At 33.3% G+C, this 19,859-nt stretch overlaps 1 protein-coding gene across 13 annotated transcripts in view; it reads right to left on the bottom strand.

Annotated features, from left to right (window-relative positions):
- The window catches only part of MYCBP2 (MYC binding protein 2), a 281,569-nt gene that overhangs the window by 77,369 nt on the left and 184,341 nt on the right, over positions 1-19,859 (bottom strand). For 5 of the 13 annotated variants that reach the window (XM_074387566.1, XM_074387567.1, XM_074387571.1 and 2 more), the window contains 7 exons: positions 19,614-19,730; positions 18,770-18,910; positions 8,917-8,991; positions 6,086-6,310; positions 5,100-5,232; positions 3,840-3,962; positions 833-1,012 (listed from right to left, as the gene is read on the bottom strand). In XM_074387566.1, the coding sequence (XP_074243667.1) occupies positions 833-1,012; positions 3,840-3,962; positions 5,100-5,232; positions 6,086-6,310; positions 8,917-8,991; positions 18,770-18,910; positions 19,614-19,730 (994 nt within the window). The remainder of the gene's footprint in view (positions 1-832; positions 1,013-3,839; positions 3,963-5,099; positions 5,233-6,085; positions 6,311-8,916; positions 8,992-18,769; positions 18,911-19,613; positions 19,731-19,859) is intronic. The other 8 variants (XM_074387568.1, XM_074387577.1, XM_074387569.1 and 5 more) reach the window with 7 other exon arrangements.

The raw sequence follows: 19,859 nt of genomic DNA, 5'->3' as shown, positions 1-19,859 counted from the left end.
ATAAACTAGCTCATTCAATTAATGTGTTTATTGTATAGCCAACATGAGAAATGAATGCCAAGAAGAGTACATTGTTGTCATACTGGATAGAGCTTTGAAAAGTTTATGTGGAAGGTTCAGGAGGTTATAAGAAAAAAAGAACACTCAGTTATATGTAATTTGTTTGGGTCTCCTTTCCAAACCAATGTGAATTACTAACATGGATGAAGGACTACAGCAATCCTAAAAGGCAGAACTGAAATCAAATGATCAATTTAACATATTAGGAACAACAACAACAAAATAAAGACAGGAGACAACAATTTGAGAAAACTGGGAAACCTAAATTGCCATACATTTCATAGATATCAAATTCATGTAGAAAAAACTAACAAACCTGTCCAAACAAGTACAGTCTCTCTTCTACCCAGTGATACAGTGAAATGGCTTTATCCTTTTGGGACATCTTGAAGTAACAAAAATCCAGCGAAAGTTGTCCCTCTAAGTGATGCTTACCATAGTCATGGATATGAATTTTAAATCAACTTTAAATTAAAAATGTCTTTCTTAACATGTCTTCTTGTAGTATGTAACTGCTTATACTGGAATTAAAATGGAAAGCGTAATAGTCATATTTTAATAACTACTCAATTAAAAAATCTGTGATTAAAGCAAATGTCTTAGCTGCAGAATGTCTTAGCTCAGAATAGCTTAAATATTTCAAAAATGTGGGAGGGGATAACATCCCAATTAAAAAAAAACAGATGAGTTGATAACTAATTAGTAATTGATAAACAACTCAGAACAAAGCTTCAGAAATGCTTGATGAGGCAGGTAAGGCTGACAGACTTACTCTGAAGCTGAGGCTGCTGGAAGGAAAGGGGCTGTCCGAACACAAATGGGCTGTGTACTAGGGAAGAGGGAGGTTTTGCAGCTTGATCAAAGATGGAAGGAGCTGGGAGATTGGGTCGTGACTGAATGGAATTCAATATGGCACTCAGTTGGTCACCTGCAGTAGGTAAAACAGTCAAAACTACAACTCATTATTCATTAACATCCAAAATGGCAAAGTAAATGGTGCTTTATGACATTCAGATCGAGTTAAACACTAAATAAAACCATGCCAATTCAGAAATGAGTGAAAATTGGTGCCTATTAATTATCTCCAAATTAGGGACCAAATTTTGCATGCCTTATTTTTAAATGGAAGCATGCCACCAAATCTTACATAAAAGCCCACCTACAAAAACAAATCCATTTAAATTCATATATAATATCTCTCATTATTTCTGGGAGAACAAAGGCTCTATGAAGAATCTATGATAAATTGTTTCAATATTGTCCATATATAAATGAAGGTCTAAGTAAATGATGCCTTCTCCATGGCTCCCAACAATGACTAATACCACCCTGCCTCATCAGCAGTATACTTCATGCAAAAAAAATAAGCAAATAAACAGTTTTTCTTTAAAAAGCAGAATTAAAGGGGCAAAGTATGTTAGTAACATAGCAATATTGTTTACATTATAGTTACACATTAATACTTTCTTTTTTAAGTTGTTACTGCCAAAGAAATTCTACTTTAAAAGCATGAAATATTTTGCTTAGATGAATAATTTAAAAATCTATAAATCCTATAAGACAAAAAGAATTATGAGCTACCTGATTTGAATGGTATATAAAATATGAATTCTAACATTTTTCCTTGTACCAAAAGATTTTACAAAAAAATTTTTTTAAGATAACAAAATAATTACATGTATGATAACTCCTTATTTGTGGGAATATATACATTAAATAGTTTAAATGATGCTGGAGGTTGGGGGAGGGAACTACATCCAGACTGGGTGATGCAGAACCTGGAAAGTAGTATCTTTCTACTCATTTTTCCTAAATATAATAAAGTTTCATATGCGAAAATTTCAACTGAAGCACCTACAAGGGAAAGATTTACATGGAAAGAACTGTGTACATGAGTTATGTATCTTCTTAAAAAATAATGTTTATAGGAAAATATTTAGAGTCATGAAGGATTTTCTAAAATACTGTTTTAAGGAAAAAAAACTATAAAAAGCAGTTCTTTCATCTTGGACAATATTAACAGCTAAACTGCTACAGATAATAAAGTTAGATATATTTCATGAAGTTTAGGTTTCTTAATATTTCTCTGCTCCATCTAAATATTTGAAAAGCTTGTTAACAAGAGCATGGTCATTATTAATTTTTTTTTTAAAGAAACAGGATGCTGTTCTGTTGCCCAGGCTGAAATGTGTGGTTATAACAGGAATAACTACAGCAGACTACATCCTTAGGCTCCTGGCCTCAAGTGATGCTGCTGCCTCAGCCTCCCAAGTAGCTGGGACAATAGGCAGGCACCACTATGCCCAGCATGGTGCATGCTACTTTTGAATGATATTCATAAAATCACAAGTTGAAAAAGTAATACTTTATTATGTCTACATAATAACAAATTTTCTCGGCAATGCTTGTGTCGTATTTATTTTAATGATATTTTAGTAAATTATATTTTAAAGTCTGATTTACTATGATAGCTATCAGTACAATGACAGACATTTCAAAGACTGAAAGCATACAACTTGTGTTAAACATGGCTTTAAAACATTACTATATAGAGATATAATAGTGGTAAGCAAATGCTGAGATTTTAAGAGTTGACAACAGTAAAGAGAAAGAGACATAAAGAAAACACCACCAAACATTTACACTATGTAAGTATGAAGATCTAGCTTAAATTAATGGAAATCAGATACCCAAAGCAAGTGAGCAGGTAATACCCAATTCTATGGGATAGGCCAATCCAAGGGAGTGAAAAGAAAAATCTTGCGGCTAGGTTTCCTTCATAAAAATACTTTATGAAGTAATGAAGCTATTCAATAGGAAGAAGTTTTATTTTTAAATGGAATATTGCTTATACATTGATGTAATTCTGTATTTTGTTCACTATTTTATTTGTTCACTTGTTCTGCAAGTCAAGAATAGTGACACTGTATTTGTCCCTTGGAATCAAGTCCCGTGAATTAATTTAAATACAATTTAAAGTACAATTATTTCCACATGGGTTATCTGCTCCCTCTTACCCATGACCCGGCTGTATGTTACCTGTGGACAATATGGCTGATTTTGAAGGAGTCTAGATCAGGTACACAGGAAAGAACAAGAGTGTGTGAATTCACATAAAAATGCAATTTCTGATGAACCTCCAGAATAAATGGTTTCAAAATTAACTATTGTTTGGATAGTGCATGATGCTAGTCTCTTCCATTAATGAAGTCAAAACAGTTTTATATATTGTATATTCATAGGCTTACAGCTTTTTTCTTTTTACAACTTTCTGGTTTTATTATAGATACCAAAACCAAATGTATCATTTTGCATAATTTTAAATTAACTAAGATTATTGAGTTAGAAATTCAAAACCACATAAATTTTATAAAGCTCATGTGTAACATTACTTAATATTATTTAAAAGTAATATTCTGATTTTAAATGGATCATTTGAGAAAGTTCTTTGTTGCTCATTAACATTACCGTCCTAATACGTGGATGATAAAAATAACATTTTACTAGATTTAGTGAAATAGAATCTTTAGGATAGGAATTCAAAATGAGTGTTTTTTAAATAGAAAAAAATAAGCACTCTCATAAACGTAAGCCATAACTGGTTAAAAAATAATACTATGAAGAGAACACCTATGTAAACATTTTGAGTATTAGCTTTCCAGGAACAAATTTTAATTTAATAAAGATTTCTGGGTGAACACAAATAAAAAGTGCACAAAAGAAAAGGTAACAAAAATAATGAAGTTAGGTAAGTAAAAGACTTACTTTTAAACACCTACCTTTGTTATTTCCGAGTCCATAATCAAATCCTTGGGCACTGCAACTTGCCCCTTTATTAAAAGCTTGCACTGAGAAAGGGCTTGGAGGAGGAGTTTGAGAATTTTGATCCAGGAGAACTTGTTCTACAATGAAAGCCACAGCTGTTAACATTAGTTTCTTATAGGATATTCCCTATTCATACAACAAAGAAAGAAAATTGCAAAAGATTTTATGATGGTTAGATTTTAAAATAAGCTCATGTCTAGATTTGATAAATCTAAATACCAGTCAGGTCATCTTAACACTGACAAAGCACCTGACAAATCTTTGTTTTTATTTAGCAAATACACAGTGAAATTTAGAGATGTGGTACGCTCTTACGAAGCCAATTTACTTTTATTGTGGTGGGATACATTATTGAATGCATACTAATATTTCTGGACCAGGAACTCTATATTTGTAATAAATTTATACAAGAGTATTTTGCAAAACAAAAATGGATAACCTATAAATGAGAAAAATATTTTGTATCAGCATTAGAATAGAGAAAAAAGCTATTTAAGTATCTAGTTCCCCAAGAAATTTTCATTTGTTAACTGTTCTAAATTATGAATGTGAGAACTATGAAAAACTTAACTTTTAACTTATTAAACATATTTTCCCTAAATAGGACAATAATAAACCATATTACATAATCAGTCTATAAAAGTATCAGAATTCTTATTTCAAGCAGAAAAATGGCAAATGTTTTGCCACCAAGATATTAAAGAGAGGGGAACAAAAAGGAACATATCTTAAGTGAGATCAATGTTGAAAAAGGTAAAATAAAATTTCAAGTTGAAAATCTAACAACAGGAAACCCTAAAGATTCTATGCATTTATTCAATGCTCTTTCCATAAGACAAAATGCAACAAAATGAAGTTGCCTGGGTGAAGTACTGCAATTGGTAGTTTGAATACTGAACTTTCATTTTATTATAAAAGGATAAAATGTTCAGTCCTAGACTGGTACGGAAGGAAGAGGTTTACACATTTATATTAATGAAATAAAAAGGCTGTTTTATAAAGATGAACCTTTATGTTTCCAATTTTATTCTTTAATGTGCATTAAGTATTCATGTATTTTACAAAGCAATTTTAACAGTTGCAAGATTTTTTAACATTTAGTTTTGCTTTTACACACCAAAAAAACCTCTTTAAAACAAAAGCAATACAATATGCATTAAACTTCAGTATTTCAAAGCTTAATTGGAATAAATCACAAATGTAAGCCAACTTGCCATCTTCATGTCGGAGGTACTGGTTTCCGCCTCTGTCTCTAGCTAAGGACCATGCCTCTCCTTCATCACTCTCACAGAACTCTACCATGCTGTTCTGATCCAGTTGCACCCATGTCCCTTCAGAATTGGTTACCTGGTACATAACAAAAAGCATGATTGATTGGCTTGATTCTTTCAGGGCACTCAATCTGAAAACCAGTAAAAAGCTTACGTGTCTGAATAGTGTAATCATTCCAATACATTTCTATCATGAAATTAGTTTCTGAAATTAAGGCCACAGCCTGAGGTAAGACAGAAGTCAATAAAAAGTTCTGTAACATACTGCTTATTTATGAATTTGGTTAAAATAACAACTTTGAAAGCACAAAGATAATCCCTAAATAATTTAAGGTGTTACCCAAAAACACACGGCTCATTTTCTTTTTTCTGCATCTAAAATGTCCTAACACAGCCTACGTGCTATTATTTAGGTTGACAGTACCCATAGTGTAACTTGAAAATGACCCTTACTGAGAAACAGCATGACACACTACATCTTCAAGCTTATCAGCTGAGGCAAATGCCACAGTAGCCTAAAGAGTAATTTTATTTGCTCAGGACTTCAGTGAGACCTATGAATGGGAACAAAGAAGTGAAACCTTTTGCATATGATCACATCTCCAAACCAATCACATAGAATATTTTAAGTGCTGATAATCCATGATGGTATAGTACATTTGTAAAAATGAAAAAATATATGCAAATACCAAACATTTATATATACAATACAAATCATTTGGTAATATATTGTTTTTACAAGGATAATTATGCAAATTATTAGACAGAAGCACAGAAAAATTATGTTAGTATTTGCAATACAAGTAAAGATAAAATACATTAACATATAAAAACCTGCAGTAGAAATGGCAACCTTTAGAAGAGATGCTTTGGTGGTATTATATTAAAAATGAGTATCTTAGAAGTCATGAAGCTACAAGAATCCATACCTCTCCCACTGCTTTGACTTTGTTTCCCAGAACTAACATTCCAATTGGGATACCTCTAAGGTTAGGGCAGCTTCTGATGTTGTGACCTGAAGGTCCCGTCTTCACTACCTTGTACATGCCTGGCCCTCCTCGCAAAAATGGCATATCTTGTTCTTGCATTGTTGCTTCCTGTGGGCAGCAGGAGTTTATGTCTTTGAAAAAGTCATCAGTATTAGTTTTAGATTCCTGAAAATTTGAATAGGAAAAAAAAATAAACAAAATACAATCTATTATCACTTTCAAAGCCTTCCTATTAATAACTTTTATCCCAAGTCGAAAATACTGTCAACATAAAAAAAACCCCACATAACTAAAGATAACTGAATAATTAGTCAATACCACTAATGAAAGAATCTTAGTTTTTCAACAATAAATGATATTTACAATAAAGCTGAAGACAAGAAAATATAGCAGGAAACCAATCAAAACTCTGGCTTCTGCCCACCACAATTGGAGAAGTATAATCATCTTTGATTTCACTTTCATCTTTAATGCAATATTTAAATTAAACAGGAGAAATAACAATATTATACTATGTGAACCACAAGGGAATAACTTTGAATCATTATTACTGCATTACTTTATGTTGTTATCAGTTTAAAAAAAGTCTAAATATTCATTTCTTCCCATGTTGAAATAATTATTTATAAATAGATAAAACAGGTACGAAGAATCTGAAAACTCATCCATAAGCAGAGGTAACAATGATGAAAAACATGTATTAAAAATATAGCTATATCTTGATATTTCCTAGTTATGAATGAAATAATGATGCTTACAAGATTTTAACAACTTATACTTTCTAATATTGTACAAATAAAAATGTCTTGCTAATTTCCTAAGCCATTACTGTGCAGTGACGTGTTGATGCCAGTAAGAGAAAAATAGACTATATTTTTAGTAGAAAGGAGAGATTAAAAATGCATTTAAATAAACATAATGTAAATTTATATTACTGAAAAGAGTCACTTCTAAAATGAAAGAACCTACTCTAAATTTTCTGGTTAAATTATAATACTGTGGTAAAACTGTTTCCTATGTCAACATAATAAAGAGAAATAATAACCTTTCCATATTTTCTCTTTTTCCCAACTAAAGGTAAAGCGTCCACACTGGGTATTTGCATTGCCATCACTACTCCTTTAAAAGAGATTTAAAACTGCATTTTTAAATACAGTAATATAAAATATAATTTATTTTATATTTAAATAGAGTAATAGATAACCATAATGAGACAGACATGCCAACATTAGGTTAAAACTGATATTTAATAATGTTATAAATAGAATAAAAATGTAAAAACTAACATTATACAAGATACAATTTTATTAAATAGTTCTATCCCTACCAGAAGCCTCATATGAAGAGATATATATACATGTTCATATAGATAGTAACACAGTAGAATATTAAGAATAAAATCCTCAGGTTTAAAAATGTATGGATTCAAGAATTCTGTATACCTGTGACTTTGTTAATTCCACACATGACTGGCCAGGGAAAATTTTAAAGTCACCATTAACTTTTACATAATATTTTGTGAATCTCACTGTAGTGATGAATAACCAGTTTTTACTTACACAAATATGTACTATGAACAATTAATTTACATTTTCTATAATTATATTTTATTTACCAATAATCTTTTGTTACATATTGGCAATTTAATGGAAATGAGAATTTTAAACACTCAAAAAGCTTAGATTGCAACTGAAAATAAACATAAAATACTCATTTTACATACCATTATATATATTTATAAGAATTTATATATATGTGCACCTATATGAATACACAGAGAGCACTCAGGATAAAAATTGAGAGTAAGACAGGGCTAAACTTTATATAGTACTTGCTATTACACTCACAGGATTTTCTGTAAACATTTTAAAAGTCAATTTGTGAATGGTCAATTTTAGTAAATACATCATGCCATTTCATAGCTGGAAGAGGCAAGTTTTAATCCTACTCACAACTGATGCTTAAAAATTACATGGCAACATAAAAAATATCCACAGATTTAGCAAAAAACCTCCAATTGCATTGGTGTTTAATAATATTCCTCATGCACTTAATTACAACAAAAATTCTAATTTTTGATCATTCAGGATAACACTGGCAGTTTAGTCTTGGCAAAACTAATTATAATTGCAAACTAGTCAATGAAAGGCAATTATAAAAACCTGTTAAAAATTTTAAATAACATTTGACTTAAAAGGTAATAAAACTATAAGTATAAAACAAAGTGTATCCAATTTTTGTGCTGAACAGTATAAAAAACAGACATAAAGTCACAGAACTGTGCCTATCATTCTCAAGTAATAGTAATAAACACTTTTTATTCAATACAGAAATGTAAGATCCAGGTACCAGCATATTAAATTGGTGAATTTCAATATTACTTTTTTCTCCCTCCATTCCCATCACATTCTCAGATGAACAATCACAGAGGCAATGTGAAAGAGTTGGCAGTAGAAAAATAAAAGAGCCATAAGGCTAGGATACCGCCACCTAGTAAGTTATGAAAACAGTAATCTTAGATATAATCATTGGAAAAGCCAGTCATAAAACTAAATATAGCAAATTTGAAGTCACGCAGAAGTATCACTTAAACTAATAATACATTCTTTTTGGCAGGACGGAGGAGAAAACCTAATTGCAGCACTTCACATAGATCTCTGTTTTGGTAAAATGGTTTTATTAATCTTAAGCAAAGGTTTCAAAGACACAAAATTTGTTATACATACTGAAATACCTGAATAAAATATGATCGTTCCTTACAGTTAACTCACCTGAGGGAAAAAAGCTTTGGAAGTCCATGAAAATACGTCCAAATCCCTGACTCCTTGGCTAGCATTAAAGATATTCTGAGCAACAAAGTTTAAGAAAGAAAAATATCAACAAAGAAAGGGAACAGGATATCATCTGCAGAAGATGTTCACAGTAACAACATTTTTCTGTACTCTAGCACCAACACGAAAATATTATTTTACTCAAGAGAAACTGAAGCCATCTGAGTAAACCACACACTGAAGAAATTCTGTCTGATAAGTTTTTGTCAGAAGCTCTCCATGGATATAGTGTGTCATGCCATTTACTAAAATTAAGAGCCAGACGTTGTTATAAAGCTTAAGATACTCAGTGCAAGAAAGAAACCTTAAAATTCTTTAAATGAGGATATATTTGTTCCAATACAAGCCAGATTTGTTTTATGAGACACAAACTAGTCTGCTGTTTTATAACAAAAATGCAAATGATATAGACTGTATAGAAAATGCAATTGTCATTATTAATGGCATGTAGTTTATGTGAACTTATCACTTTTTGAAGTACAAAAATCAAAAAATAAAACAAAAAAATCCAAGTCATTTTTTTCAATTTTGCTTCTCTCTATAAATAGGGAAAAATCATTTGGAAATGTTTCTGAATGCTATTAACAAATTTGATAAGAAAAACAAATAATACATACAATCAATTTTTTATCAAAATATAAAAATTTAATCAAATTTATCAAAAAACAGGTCTAATTTTTTCCATCTCAAAGTTTAGGAAATGTACAGTGCATTTAGAATCTCTAAGTCTAAACATGTTTTGCTGAGGAACAATCAATTCACAAAAACATTATTCCAGAAAAATCAACATTTCACAAAATGTTTTACTGATAACTTAATGATATACATTTCACATACTTATCACATGCTATCAATCTATATTTATCTGTTCTGATATTAAAACCTTTCCAGTAAGTAGCAACTGCACAATTGTATGGCTTGTGTAAATATAAAAGGTTATTTTGAACCAAAAATGAGGGCATTCAAAATGTTAATTAAAAAGATCACCTAAGACTTCAACACAAAAGAAACATCAAAATTCCCTATCAATTATAAGTCATTTCAGATAATGATAATTTATTTACTGTTCTCTAGTTCTGTATGTTCCATATCCATATATATGTATGGATGAATGTAGGTACAAACCCATGTACATACATATATACTAATTCATAAATGTAAGACATATATAAAATCCTAAAAAATGTATATAATGTACCTATGAATAAATGTAAACCAAAACCAAAGCCAACTCCCCCCTAATTAAAAGCAGATAGTGAATAAGGTCCTTTCGCTTTAGGTAAAGTGGAAACATACTGCAAAGCATTTTGAAGTGCTATTTTTTAGGGGAAAAATGTCTGTATCGGTTCATCCATGTATATAAGAATTTGTAGAGTACTTGGTCAACAGTTTTTCTCCTTACAGAGAATAGTGGGGCAGACTTTTTGACATAAAACAATATCACTTCTTTTTTTTTAGCATTTTCCATTTTTTAGCATAAATTAGTATCACAGCAACGTGAAAGGCAACTGTTAAAATTAATATAGGCAAAGTTAGTGATAAAGAAGCAATGTGATGACTGGTTGATAATAAAGCTTATACCTCTCTTTTATGTCAGTCTGCAAACACAGGTGCTTTCTCAGTCAACAGCATGTACAATGATATTTTAAAATGATATAACTGCTAACTATGATAATAAATTGCCAATAAAATCAATTTTGCATATGTTTCTATGTAAACAAACTTGATACTGTTTTGCTTTTGTTCTTCAGTTGTAGAAAATTCTTAATTCACACTGGTTTACCATAAGATTATCTTCAAAATACAATGTCCTAATTGTATTTATCAAGAAGCAGAAATTTGTCAAACAGAAATCTGGAGTTTAAAAATAAAATATACTTAAAAAACTGAGCGCAGTCGTACATGCCTATACTCCCAGCTATTCAGAAGGCTGATACAGGAGAAATGCTTGAATCCAGGAGTTCGTGACCTGCCTGAGTAAGATGGAGAGACCTCATCTCTACAAAATAATTAAAAAACTTAGCTGGGCATGGTAGTGCACTCCTGTAGTGCCAGCTACTTGGGAAGCTCAGAAGGTAGGACTCCATGAGGCCAGAAGTTGGGAGTCCAGCTTGGGCAACAAGAATTCATTCCCCCCGCCCCCCCCCCCCCCACACACACACATAGTGTTCTTTGGAAATTTAGGAATGTTTTAGTCTAAAGATATAAAATTTCTCCAAAGCCCCAATTTCTCATTATTAAAATATGTTAGCTTTCATCTAGTATAATTTCACAGGTTAATATGAGCACAGCTTATGTGTGCATGTGTATATATACACATGTACACATACAATAACATTTTATTCTCAAATGCTATTTTAAAGGCAGAAAAGTTCTGTCAAGAAAATTAGAAAATTAAAGCATACTAGGAACCTAACTAAATTAATGAACACCAAATTGCAACCCTAAGCTGATAATCTTTCAAGGCACAGAAGAGATCAAATAAGCAAATAATTATCACAGTGAAAATACATGAGACCAACCATGCCAAATGCTCATGCAAAGGAAAGAAAAAATCTTTCACTGTGTTAGATAAGCACAAGGCTAAGAATTACCACTGTTAAAGCAAAATGATAAAATAACTCAGGAAAATTAAGCATAGCATAGATTAATTAATTATTACAATATTATTTAACTGTTTTAATCTCATTCTGTTTATAAAACTTCAACATTAAGCTAAAAAATAAATAAATCTGTTCTTAACCATCTAAGAACAGCACATTTACTAATGTTATATTAAGTTAATATTATTAAGATTAAAAAACTGGTTATGTGTACACGTACACACAAAGCTATTAACAAAATCAGCAAATCTGGGGTATGTTAAAGCTGTGATGGCTAGGTGTTATTAAGTAACCCAAAAGAATGAAATTGGATACAAAATGCAAGGAACATTTGCCAATTTTATCAATTAACCCAGGTGATGCTATACAAGATCAACAAATGATACTTTCTCTTCAATTCTACTTCAAATCTTTCAGGTCCCAAATTTTGGAAAACCAGTGTACTTTCTATATGTGAACACCCATCTGCCTAAAATAATAAGTAATCTGTATAAATGTATGGAGATATTCAGAGACCCAAGTTGCTTCCATAAGAATTCAGATTACATGGGAACTATAAAGATACCTTGGAATACTTCCATTTGTCTATCATTTACTTTCCTTGATATAAACTTTCTCTTCCACTTAACTCGCCTTACAATGTTAAAAGATCTCATTTTTGACAAAATACCCAAACATCTGGATGTGTAACTTTCAAACTATTAACATCTCTATTCCCCAGGTATGTCATCTCAGAATGACTCATGTCATCTTCAATACATATCATGGTATTCATTCTCATTCAACCATTAAGATTATAAGTATTTATCTTTCTGTAGTTTGGCAGTTCTAGCCAAAGTAATAGGATTTTTATAGCTACAGTTGTTTCATTCTTTTATAACTGTATTTATCCTTATCTCTCCACTAGATTAATGCACACTGAACATAAAAGCATGGTCTGTAGAATTCTATCAACTGGGGTTCCGATACCAGCTCCACTACTTGCTACTTGTGATCCTGGGTGAGTGGCTATCTTTATTCACTGGAAAAATGAGAATTATAATATGCTTAATATAACAGGGTCACAATGAGGACTAAATAAAATAATTTAAGGCAACTAGTATATATATGTTAGAAATCAGTTTAAATAGAATGAGCATAACAAACGTGAAGAACTAAATTAAGCATCCGCAAATGTGGAAAGCATTAACAAACTCTGAAAACCTACTGTAAGCGAAGAGTAATTTTTAACCCTTAGGAAGAGACAAGTGTGAGTAAGAAGGGATCCTGAATGAGTCCTTACCCTTAAGTAGCTTAAAAACAGAAATAAGAACTATGTAAACACAAATGGGCTGAAGGCAAGAAAAACAAACATTATGGGTAGCTGACAAAAGAAGTAAGCCTTTTCTACTTCTACAGATTAAGTGCTGCCTGAAAAGGAAGCGGAAACTTAATCTCCCCAGTACATACCTGTTTTCTACCGTCAAATCTCTGCCTGTATCAGCTATTCATCAGTTCATATACATAGCATGCTCCCGTAACTCTGAACATTTGATTCTCTGTCTAGAAATTCTGTCACTTAAATGAAGCCATTCCACAACTTAACACAATGCAACCGAATTATTTGAATATGGTATGCCTACCACATTACATGGTGATACTCTAAGAATAAGAACTTTAGCCCATTTTATTTACTCTGTATCCCTTCCCTCTGCCTCTTCACCCAACACCTACCTACTTTCCAGCTTAGTATTTAATACTAACAAGAACAAAAATAAGAGTTCTATTAATAAGAACGGAACTATTTACTGAATGAGCAATTAATGAATTAATGACTATAGCAATATTGGGAAATAAAGAGAAGATCATGAACACATTTTTGAGTCTGGATAACTAAAAATTAGAAAAAATGGAAGCAAAAGCATTCTAGATAAATTAGACAACAAAACAAAGACTCTTAAAATGTGAAACTGAAAAGCATGTTTTAGGCTGGGTGCAGTGACTCATAGTCTTTAATCCTAGTCTGTAATCCCAGCAGTGTGGGAGGCTGAGGCGGGTGGATCACTTGAGGCCAGGAGTTCAAGAGCAGCCTGGCTTCCACGGTAAAACCCCTCCTGTCTCTACTAAAAATACAAAAATTAGTTGAGCATGGTGGTGTATGCCTGTAATACCAGCTACTCGGGAGGCTGAGACGTAAGAATAGCTTAAACTCAAGAGACAGAGGTTGTAGTGAGCCAAGATCACGCCACTGAACTCCAGCTTAGGTGACAGGGTAAGGTGCTATTACACCACCACCACCACCACCAAATGAACCACACCAAAACAAAACAAAAAGGAAAAGTGTGTTCTGAAAAGGGCAAAAAGCTGTACATAATTGATAATGAATGCCTCACAAAGGATCTGAACTCTTTATCTATTTAGCTCTATCTTTCCCATGGACTTAAAATTATTTTTGAAACAATATGGTCATACTATGAATGTCTAATGCTATTTTGTCTCTAAATTAGAGCATTACTAAAGTGCTAATACAGTTAAAGTCACATTTGAACTAAATTAGGATAGCAATATTTTTTAGTCAAATATGGTGTTTAAATAGAATGACTAACAGGACAAAATTGAGCTAAAGTTCATATTTATAATGAACACAAGAATTCTAAAATATGAGTAAATAAACAAGACAGCATAACAAGATCACTTTAAGGATTATCTAAAATGGGCAATTATGGTAATCTTATTTTTTAAAAAATAATTCACCCATATTCAGTCTTCGCACTTCCAATCTCTGCCCCCATTCCTCACTATAGTTTGAGTCAGGATCCAAATAAGGTGCACACATTGATGTCAATACAAAATTGTTTTAACAAGAAAAGGCTGAAGAGATAGAAGGAAAGAGTGCTGAACCCAACTTTTCGGTACTTTCACTTCTTTTTAAGTTAACAGCATTGGTGCTTTATTATTTCTAATTTTATTTCACATCTGCCAGCTTTCATTTTTTTATTGAGTCATGTTTTACAATTATCAGCCATGATTAAAGTTCGTTTACTCTAAATGAACTGAAGAAGGGAGAAAAGATAGTTTTTTTTTTCAGCAGTCAATGTATGAGAGATACAAAGGAAGAGGTAGCAAGATGCAATTATTTGTGTTATTTCCTTGAGGGGATGAGAGGGAATAATTATTCCCTCTATACCCTATCCTGTTTAGCCCTGCATAGTGAGATACTCATAGAACATGTACTGACTGTGTAAGGCAGGCCGTCCCCAAACTACAGCCCGCCGGCCGCATGAGGCCCCCCCTGAGGCCATTTATCCCGCCCCCCGCCGCACTTCAGGAAGGGGCACCTCTTTCATTGGTGGTCAGTGAGAGGAGCACAGTATGTGGCGGCCCTCCAATGGTCTGAGGGACAGTGAACTGGCCCCCTGTGTAAAAAGTTTGGGGACGCCTGGTGTAAGGGGTCTGCTCTAGTCCCTACAGATAAAACCTTGGAAAATCATGCCTGTCCCTGCCTATGTCAGGCTTCTGACTTGGTGTGAGTCCTCATTTAACACCTGTACTGAGGTAACTTTATACCAGATCTGTTTAGAGCCCTATGCCAGTTAATTCTGCCATACTGTACCCCCTCTGGCATCTTTGATCACCACCCAAAACATAAGCCCTTATGTCATCTACTTGTTCTTTCATTTTTATAATAAAATTGCTCTGTTTCTTCCTGATCCAACATCAAACTATTCCCATTCCCCTCCATGACTTTAAATTGTGTCTTATGGACCCCTTCCTCCAACAGTAAACACGCTTGTTTTTATCTTTAACTTTGTGAGTCTTCAAGTCCACATAGATGATATTCCACCTGCCTAGCTTCTTAGTTCCCAGACTTAGGCACTTCCAGCGACTTCCATGTGCACTGCAACTGCACTTCAGCCACCCTCCCATGGCAATGTAATAGAGCATCTCATTCGTTAAAGTGCCTGACCTATAATATCAAATACAAACATTCTACTTTACTGCCTGCATTTTTCCAACGATTTTGCTACAATGCATTCGCTATATTGTTCTAGGATTTTATTAAATCTTCTAAGTCCCTTGGACCTTCCATTTGTCCTTTCACATTTCTAACCTAGGCCTGAGTCCACATTCCCAGAGTTGATGATCATTTTAATTGCTCTTTCTGTCACAGCAGGTCAGCATATTCTAACTAGTGCTATAATTTGCTTTCTTGGCTCTTTTAATTCTGGACACTTACAGCAATCAGAAACTAAGAGGGGGATTCCAGCTGGGTCTATACAGTGGTCTCATTGAGTCTTTAGTGGCCCAGTAATCCTTTAGCTATTTTTGGTCAGATCTTGCTCTTATTTCTCTCAAAGAATATTACAAGTATTCCTTGCATTTCTCAACCCTCTAACTTAACTCATTCTTTTCATTCCAAACTGATGGTTTTCCTTTCTTCTATTTTAAGGGAACTTGTGATCGCCCTCAACCTCTTCCCTTTGTCCCTCCCTCCACCAAAACATAACTACTGTCATACATATCCCCCTCTGTTTTATAGACGCAAGCTATCCAAAGTGCCCTTAATTCCATTTCCTCCTTTTTTTCAGTCTTCAGCCTTGTCATCTACATCTTTAATTTCTCCCTTTTCTACTAGTATCTTTCTTTCAACTTATAAAACTAAGTCACTACCATCCTTAAAATGAAGAAACCAGAAAAACCCTAGCTTCCTGACAATACCAGACACTCTTGAGCTGTTTACATTAATAATGTCCGCACTCATTCCAGTGAAAATCACCCACAAGCATCTGTATGCCTCACTCCACTCCTTACCACTCCTCCAACCTTTGTTACTTCCTTATTTCCCTGACCTTAAGGAGATGGTCTACTACAGACTGTCTCTTGGATGGGGTTCAAAAGCATCAAAAAACAGAATACATTTTATTTTATTTTAATAAAATTAAAATAAATTTTATTCAGAACTTCGACAGACGGTGTTTCTTGCTCTTCCTTTCTACCTTAGTTTATTCACTTGCTTTATCTGTGTGAATATCTTCCTTTCCCAAAAGCAGCTCCTCAAATGAGCAACAAAGAAATTAGGGAGAAAACCTGGACTGGAGGAGGCAGAAAAGTTAATACAATCTGGTATAATGTTTTATTAGGAACTTAAGAGACTTTCTTAAATAAAACATACAATGGCCAGGTGTGGTAGCTCACGCCTATAATCTCAGCACTTTGTGAGGCCGAGGCAAGAGGACTGCTTGAACTCAGGAGTTTAAGACCAGTCTAGGCAACATAGTGAGACCCCCTCATCTCTATATTTTTATTTTTTTTGACACAGAGTCTTACTCTGTCTCCCAGACTGAAGTGCAATGGTGCGATCTTGGCTCACTGCAACCTCCACCCCACAGATTCCAGCAATTCTCCTGCTTCAGCCTCCTGAGTAGCTGGGATTACAGGCACCCACCACCACAGCTGACTAATTTTTTGTATTTTTAGTAGAGATGAAGTTTCACCATATTGGCCAGGCTGGTCTCCTAACTTCAGGTGATCCAACAGCCTTGGCCTCCCAAAGTGCTGGGATTACAGGCGTTAGCCACCTTGCCAGGCCCTCCCATCTCTATAAAAAACAAAAACCAACTCCCCCACGCCTAACAAAAAAGTCTACATTAGAAAAAAAAAAAAACGCACAAAAATGGTTGTTATAATTACCTCTTTAAAACACACTTTTGTAGAAGGTCAAAATCCTCCTCATTTTTAACTGCTGGTATAAATCTAAAAAAAATTTTTTTTTTTTTTTTTTTTTTTTGAGATGGAGTTTCGCTCTTGTTACCCAGGCTGGAGTGCAATGGTGCGATCTCGGCTTACCGCAACCTCCGCCCCCTGGGTTCAGGCAATTCTCCCACCTCAGCCTCCTGAGTAGCTGGGATTACAGGCACGTGCCACCATGCCCAGCTAATTTTTTGTATTTTTAGTAGAGACGGGGTTTCACCATGTTGACCAGGATGGTCTCGATCTCTTGACCTCATGATCCGCCCACCTCGGCCTCCCAAAGTGCTGGGATTACAGGCTTGAGCCACCGCGCCTGGCCAATCTAAGAAAATTTTAATAAGATCTAATTTTTTTAACTTAAAATTTAATATTTTAATTATAGATGTATCATTGTTCAATTTAACCTCCCTTAAAGCAGTAAGCCAACACTTTAAATTTTCTTGACCACATATCTTTCTTCCCTCTTTCTTGTTCTCTCGCTATAAAGTCTCCACTGTACTATTATAAAAAATACACAAAAGCATATAAAAAAGAATGAGATCAATATATATAAATACAAATTCTTCGCCTAAGAATCGTCTTGTATTATATAAACTACTGCTTTGGAGAACATTATTATGGACAATCAAGCAGAAAGTCAGATGGAATAAACTGAATGGTTTGATATAATAAGCCAACTTTATAAACTGATTTTTAAGAAATTCAACTGTTCAAAAATACTAAGTTTTTAAATAAAATTTTACCCATACTATTTATTAGCACTGTCCTAAAGAGCACACAAGTTTATTTGATGGTAATGAAGAGAGAAAAATCACTCTTTTCTGGTTAGTTTCTAAAATGAAGTGTGAGTTATTATTATACTTCATGAAGCAGCAATCTTGTGAACACTGGCTCTATTCTACTAATATACTTAACAAAAAGGTACAACAAATTCTCTCAAAGACTAGGATTTAACTTCAACTAGAATACTACATAGCACAAGAAGTCTAAATAATAGTATTATAAGCCGAGAAAGACCAGATTCAAAATTAGACAAAACACACAGAACTAACTGCAAAATGTGAACATAACATACATTTATACATGTTTTTGAATGTATAATTCTGAGTTTATAAACTTTAGTTTGGAATTCCTTCCAAACAGTAGTATAAATAAGAAAGAAAAAAAATGTAACCACTCTCATTTTCTGCCTCTTTGAAAGAAATTCAATAGTTTAATTAAGTAATTAATTAAATGTACTACTTCCTGCCTATCTGGGATGGATCATAATCAGCACTAAGAGCCTTAAGCGTGCCAAATGTCACTTTCACTACACAGAGGTCCTTAAGAATTCAAGAAATTATAAAGTAAAAGTTACTTAGTTGTGGGTTACCTCAGAACTGAAAAGCCTTAATTAAAGAAAGCCCTGTAAAATAAACAGCGAGTATCTATAATGCTTTTTCAAACCACCTTCTACTTACGTCAACAGGGACCAGAAGACTCTTGCCAAGATGCTGATTAAAAGACAGGCACCAGGCTTCAGTGTAACCATTCATGTTAGGCACATACTTCTTTATTGTCTCATCATTCAGCCTTAGCCACACACCATCATCATTATGGATCTATACAAAAAAAGCAACAGAAACAAGCCAGACCTTCCTGTAACTCCTATGAGGCTAGCAAGGTCTGAAAGTCTGCAAAGGAGGCAAATAATGGTGGACATAGAGATTAAGCATTTAGTTTTTGTAGAAAGTAAGTCTGAGAGACCCCCCCCACGGGAAAAAAGCAGCAAAGAATGCCAACACAATATGATAATTCATGTGGCAAGATTATAAAAACAAATTCACTTAGGAATAAAAGCACAAGGAAACCACATTATAGTTTAAACAGTAAAATCAGATGTTTCCCAAAGGAATACGAGTCTTCTTTCCCTTATATTTATATTTTAACAATCAGAAGATACTTAGTTGTAGTACCAAAAAATATACTGTCCAAAGTTAAAGCAGTGCAAGAAATACATTTCAAAACAAACAACATTTTTAAATGTCGTGAAAAACTGTACCTATTTTCAGTGAATACTTGCATAGGTTCTGAATACTATGTTGAACATTGCTCTTTTCATGTTCAAAATACAATTTTAGTTATTTTTTATTGATAAAATAAATGAAATGTTTGAAACTCAATGAACACATTCTATAAAATAGTTTTAAAATATTTCCCAAACTGCTTAAAACACATTCTGACAAAAAAATTCAATAACATTATGCAAATAATGCAAAAACTTTCTGCCCAAAATTTACTACTACGAGTTCCTTTATCAATTACCTCATCAATAAAAGTGATAGTTCCATTGACTTTCACTATGCCTATCTGCTCACTCTGAAGGGAAGGGTGGCTACGGATGCGAAGCCCTGCACTGTCCTTGGCCACAAATTTTCGGACCTGAGCAAGGCAAAGAAAAACAGTGAGATAGGAAAAACATGGAGCAGCGATCTTATAAGCAGCAAGAAGTAAAATTAAGCAGATTTCAAAGTATCATAATTCTTAACAAGGTTCAAGAATTACGATGGT

Source organism: Saimiri boliviensis, chromosome 16, assembly GCF_048565385.1.
Source record: "Saimiri boliviensis isolate mSaiBol1 chromosome 16, mSaiBol1.pri, whole genome shotgun sequence".
In the NCBI taxonomy this organism is placed as follows: Eukaryota; Metazoa; Chordata; class Mammalia; order Primates; family Cebidae; genus Saimiri; species Saimiri boliviensis.
The sequence above is the reverse complement of the archived record's forward strand: the minus strand, read 5'-3'. Positions and strand labels throughout refer to the sequence as shown.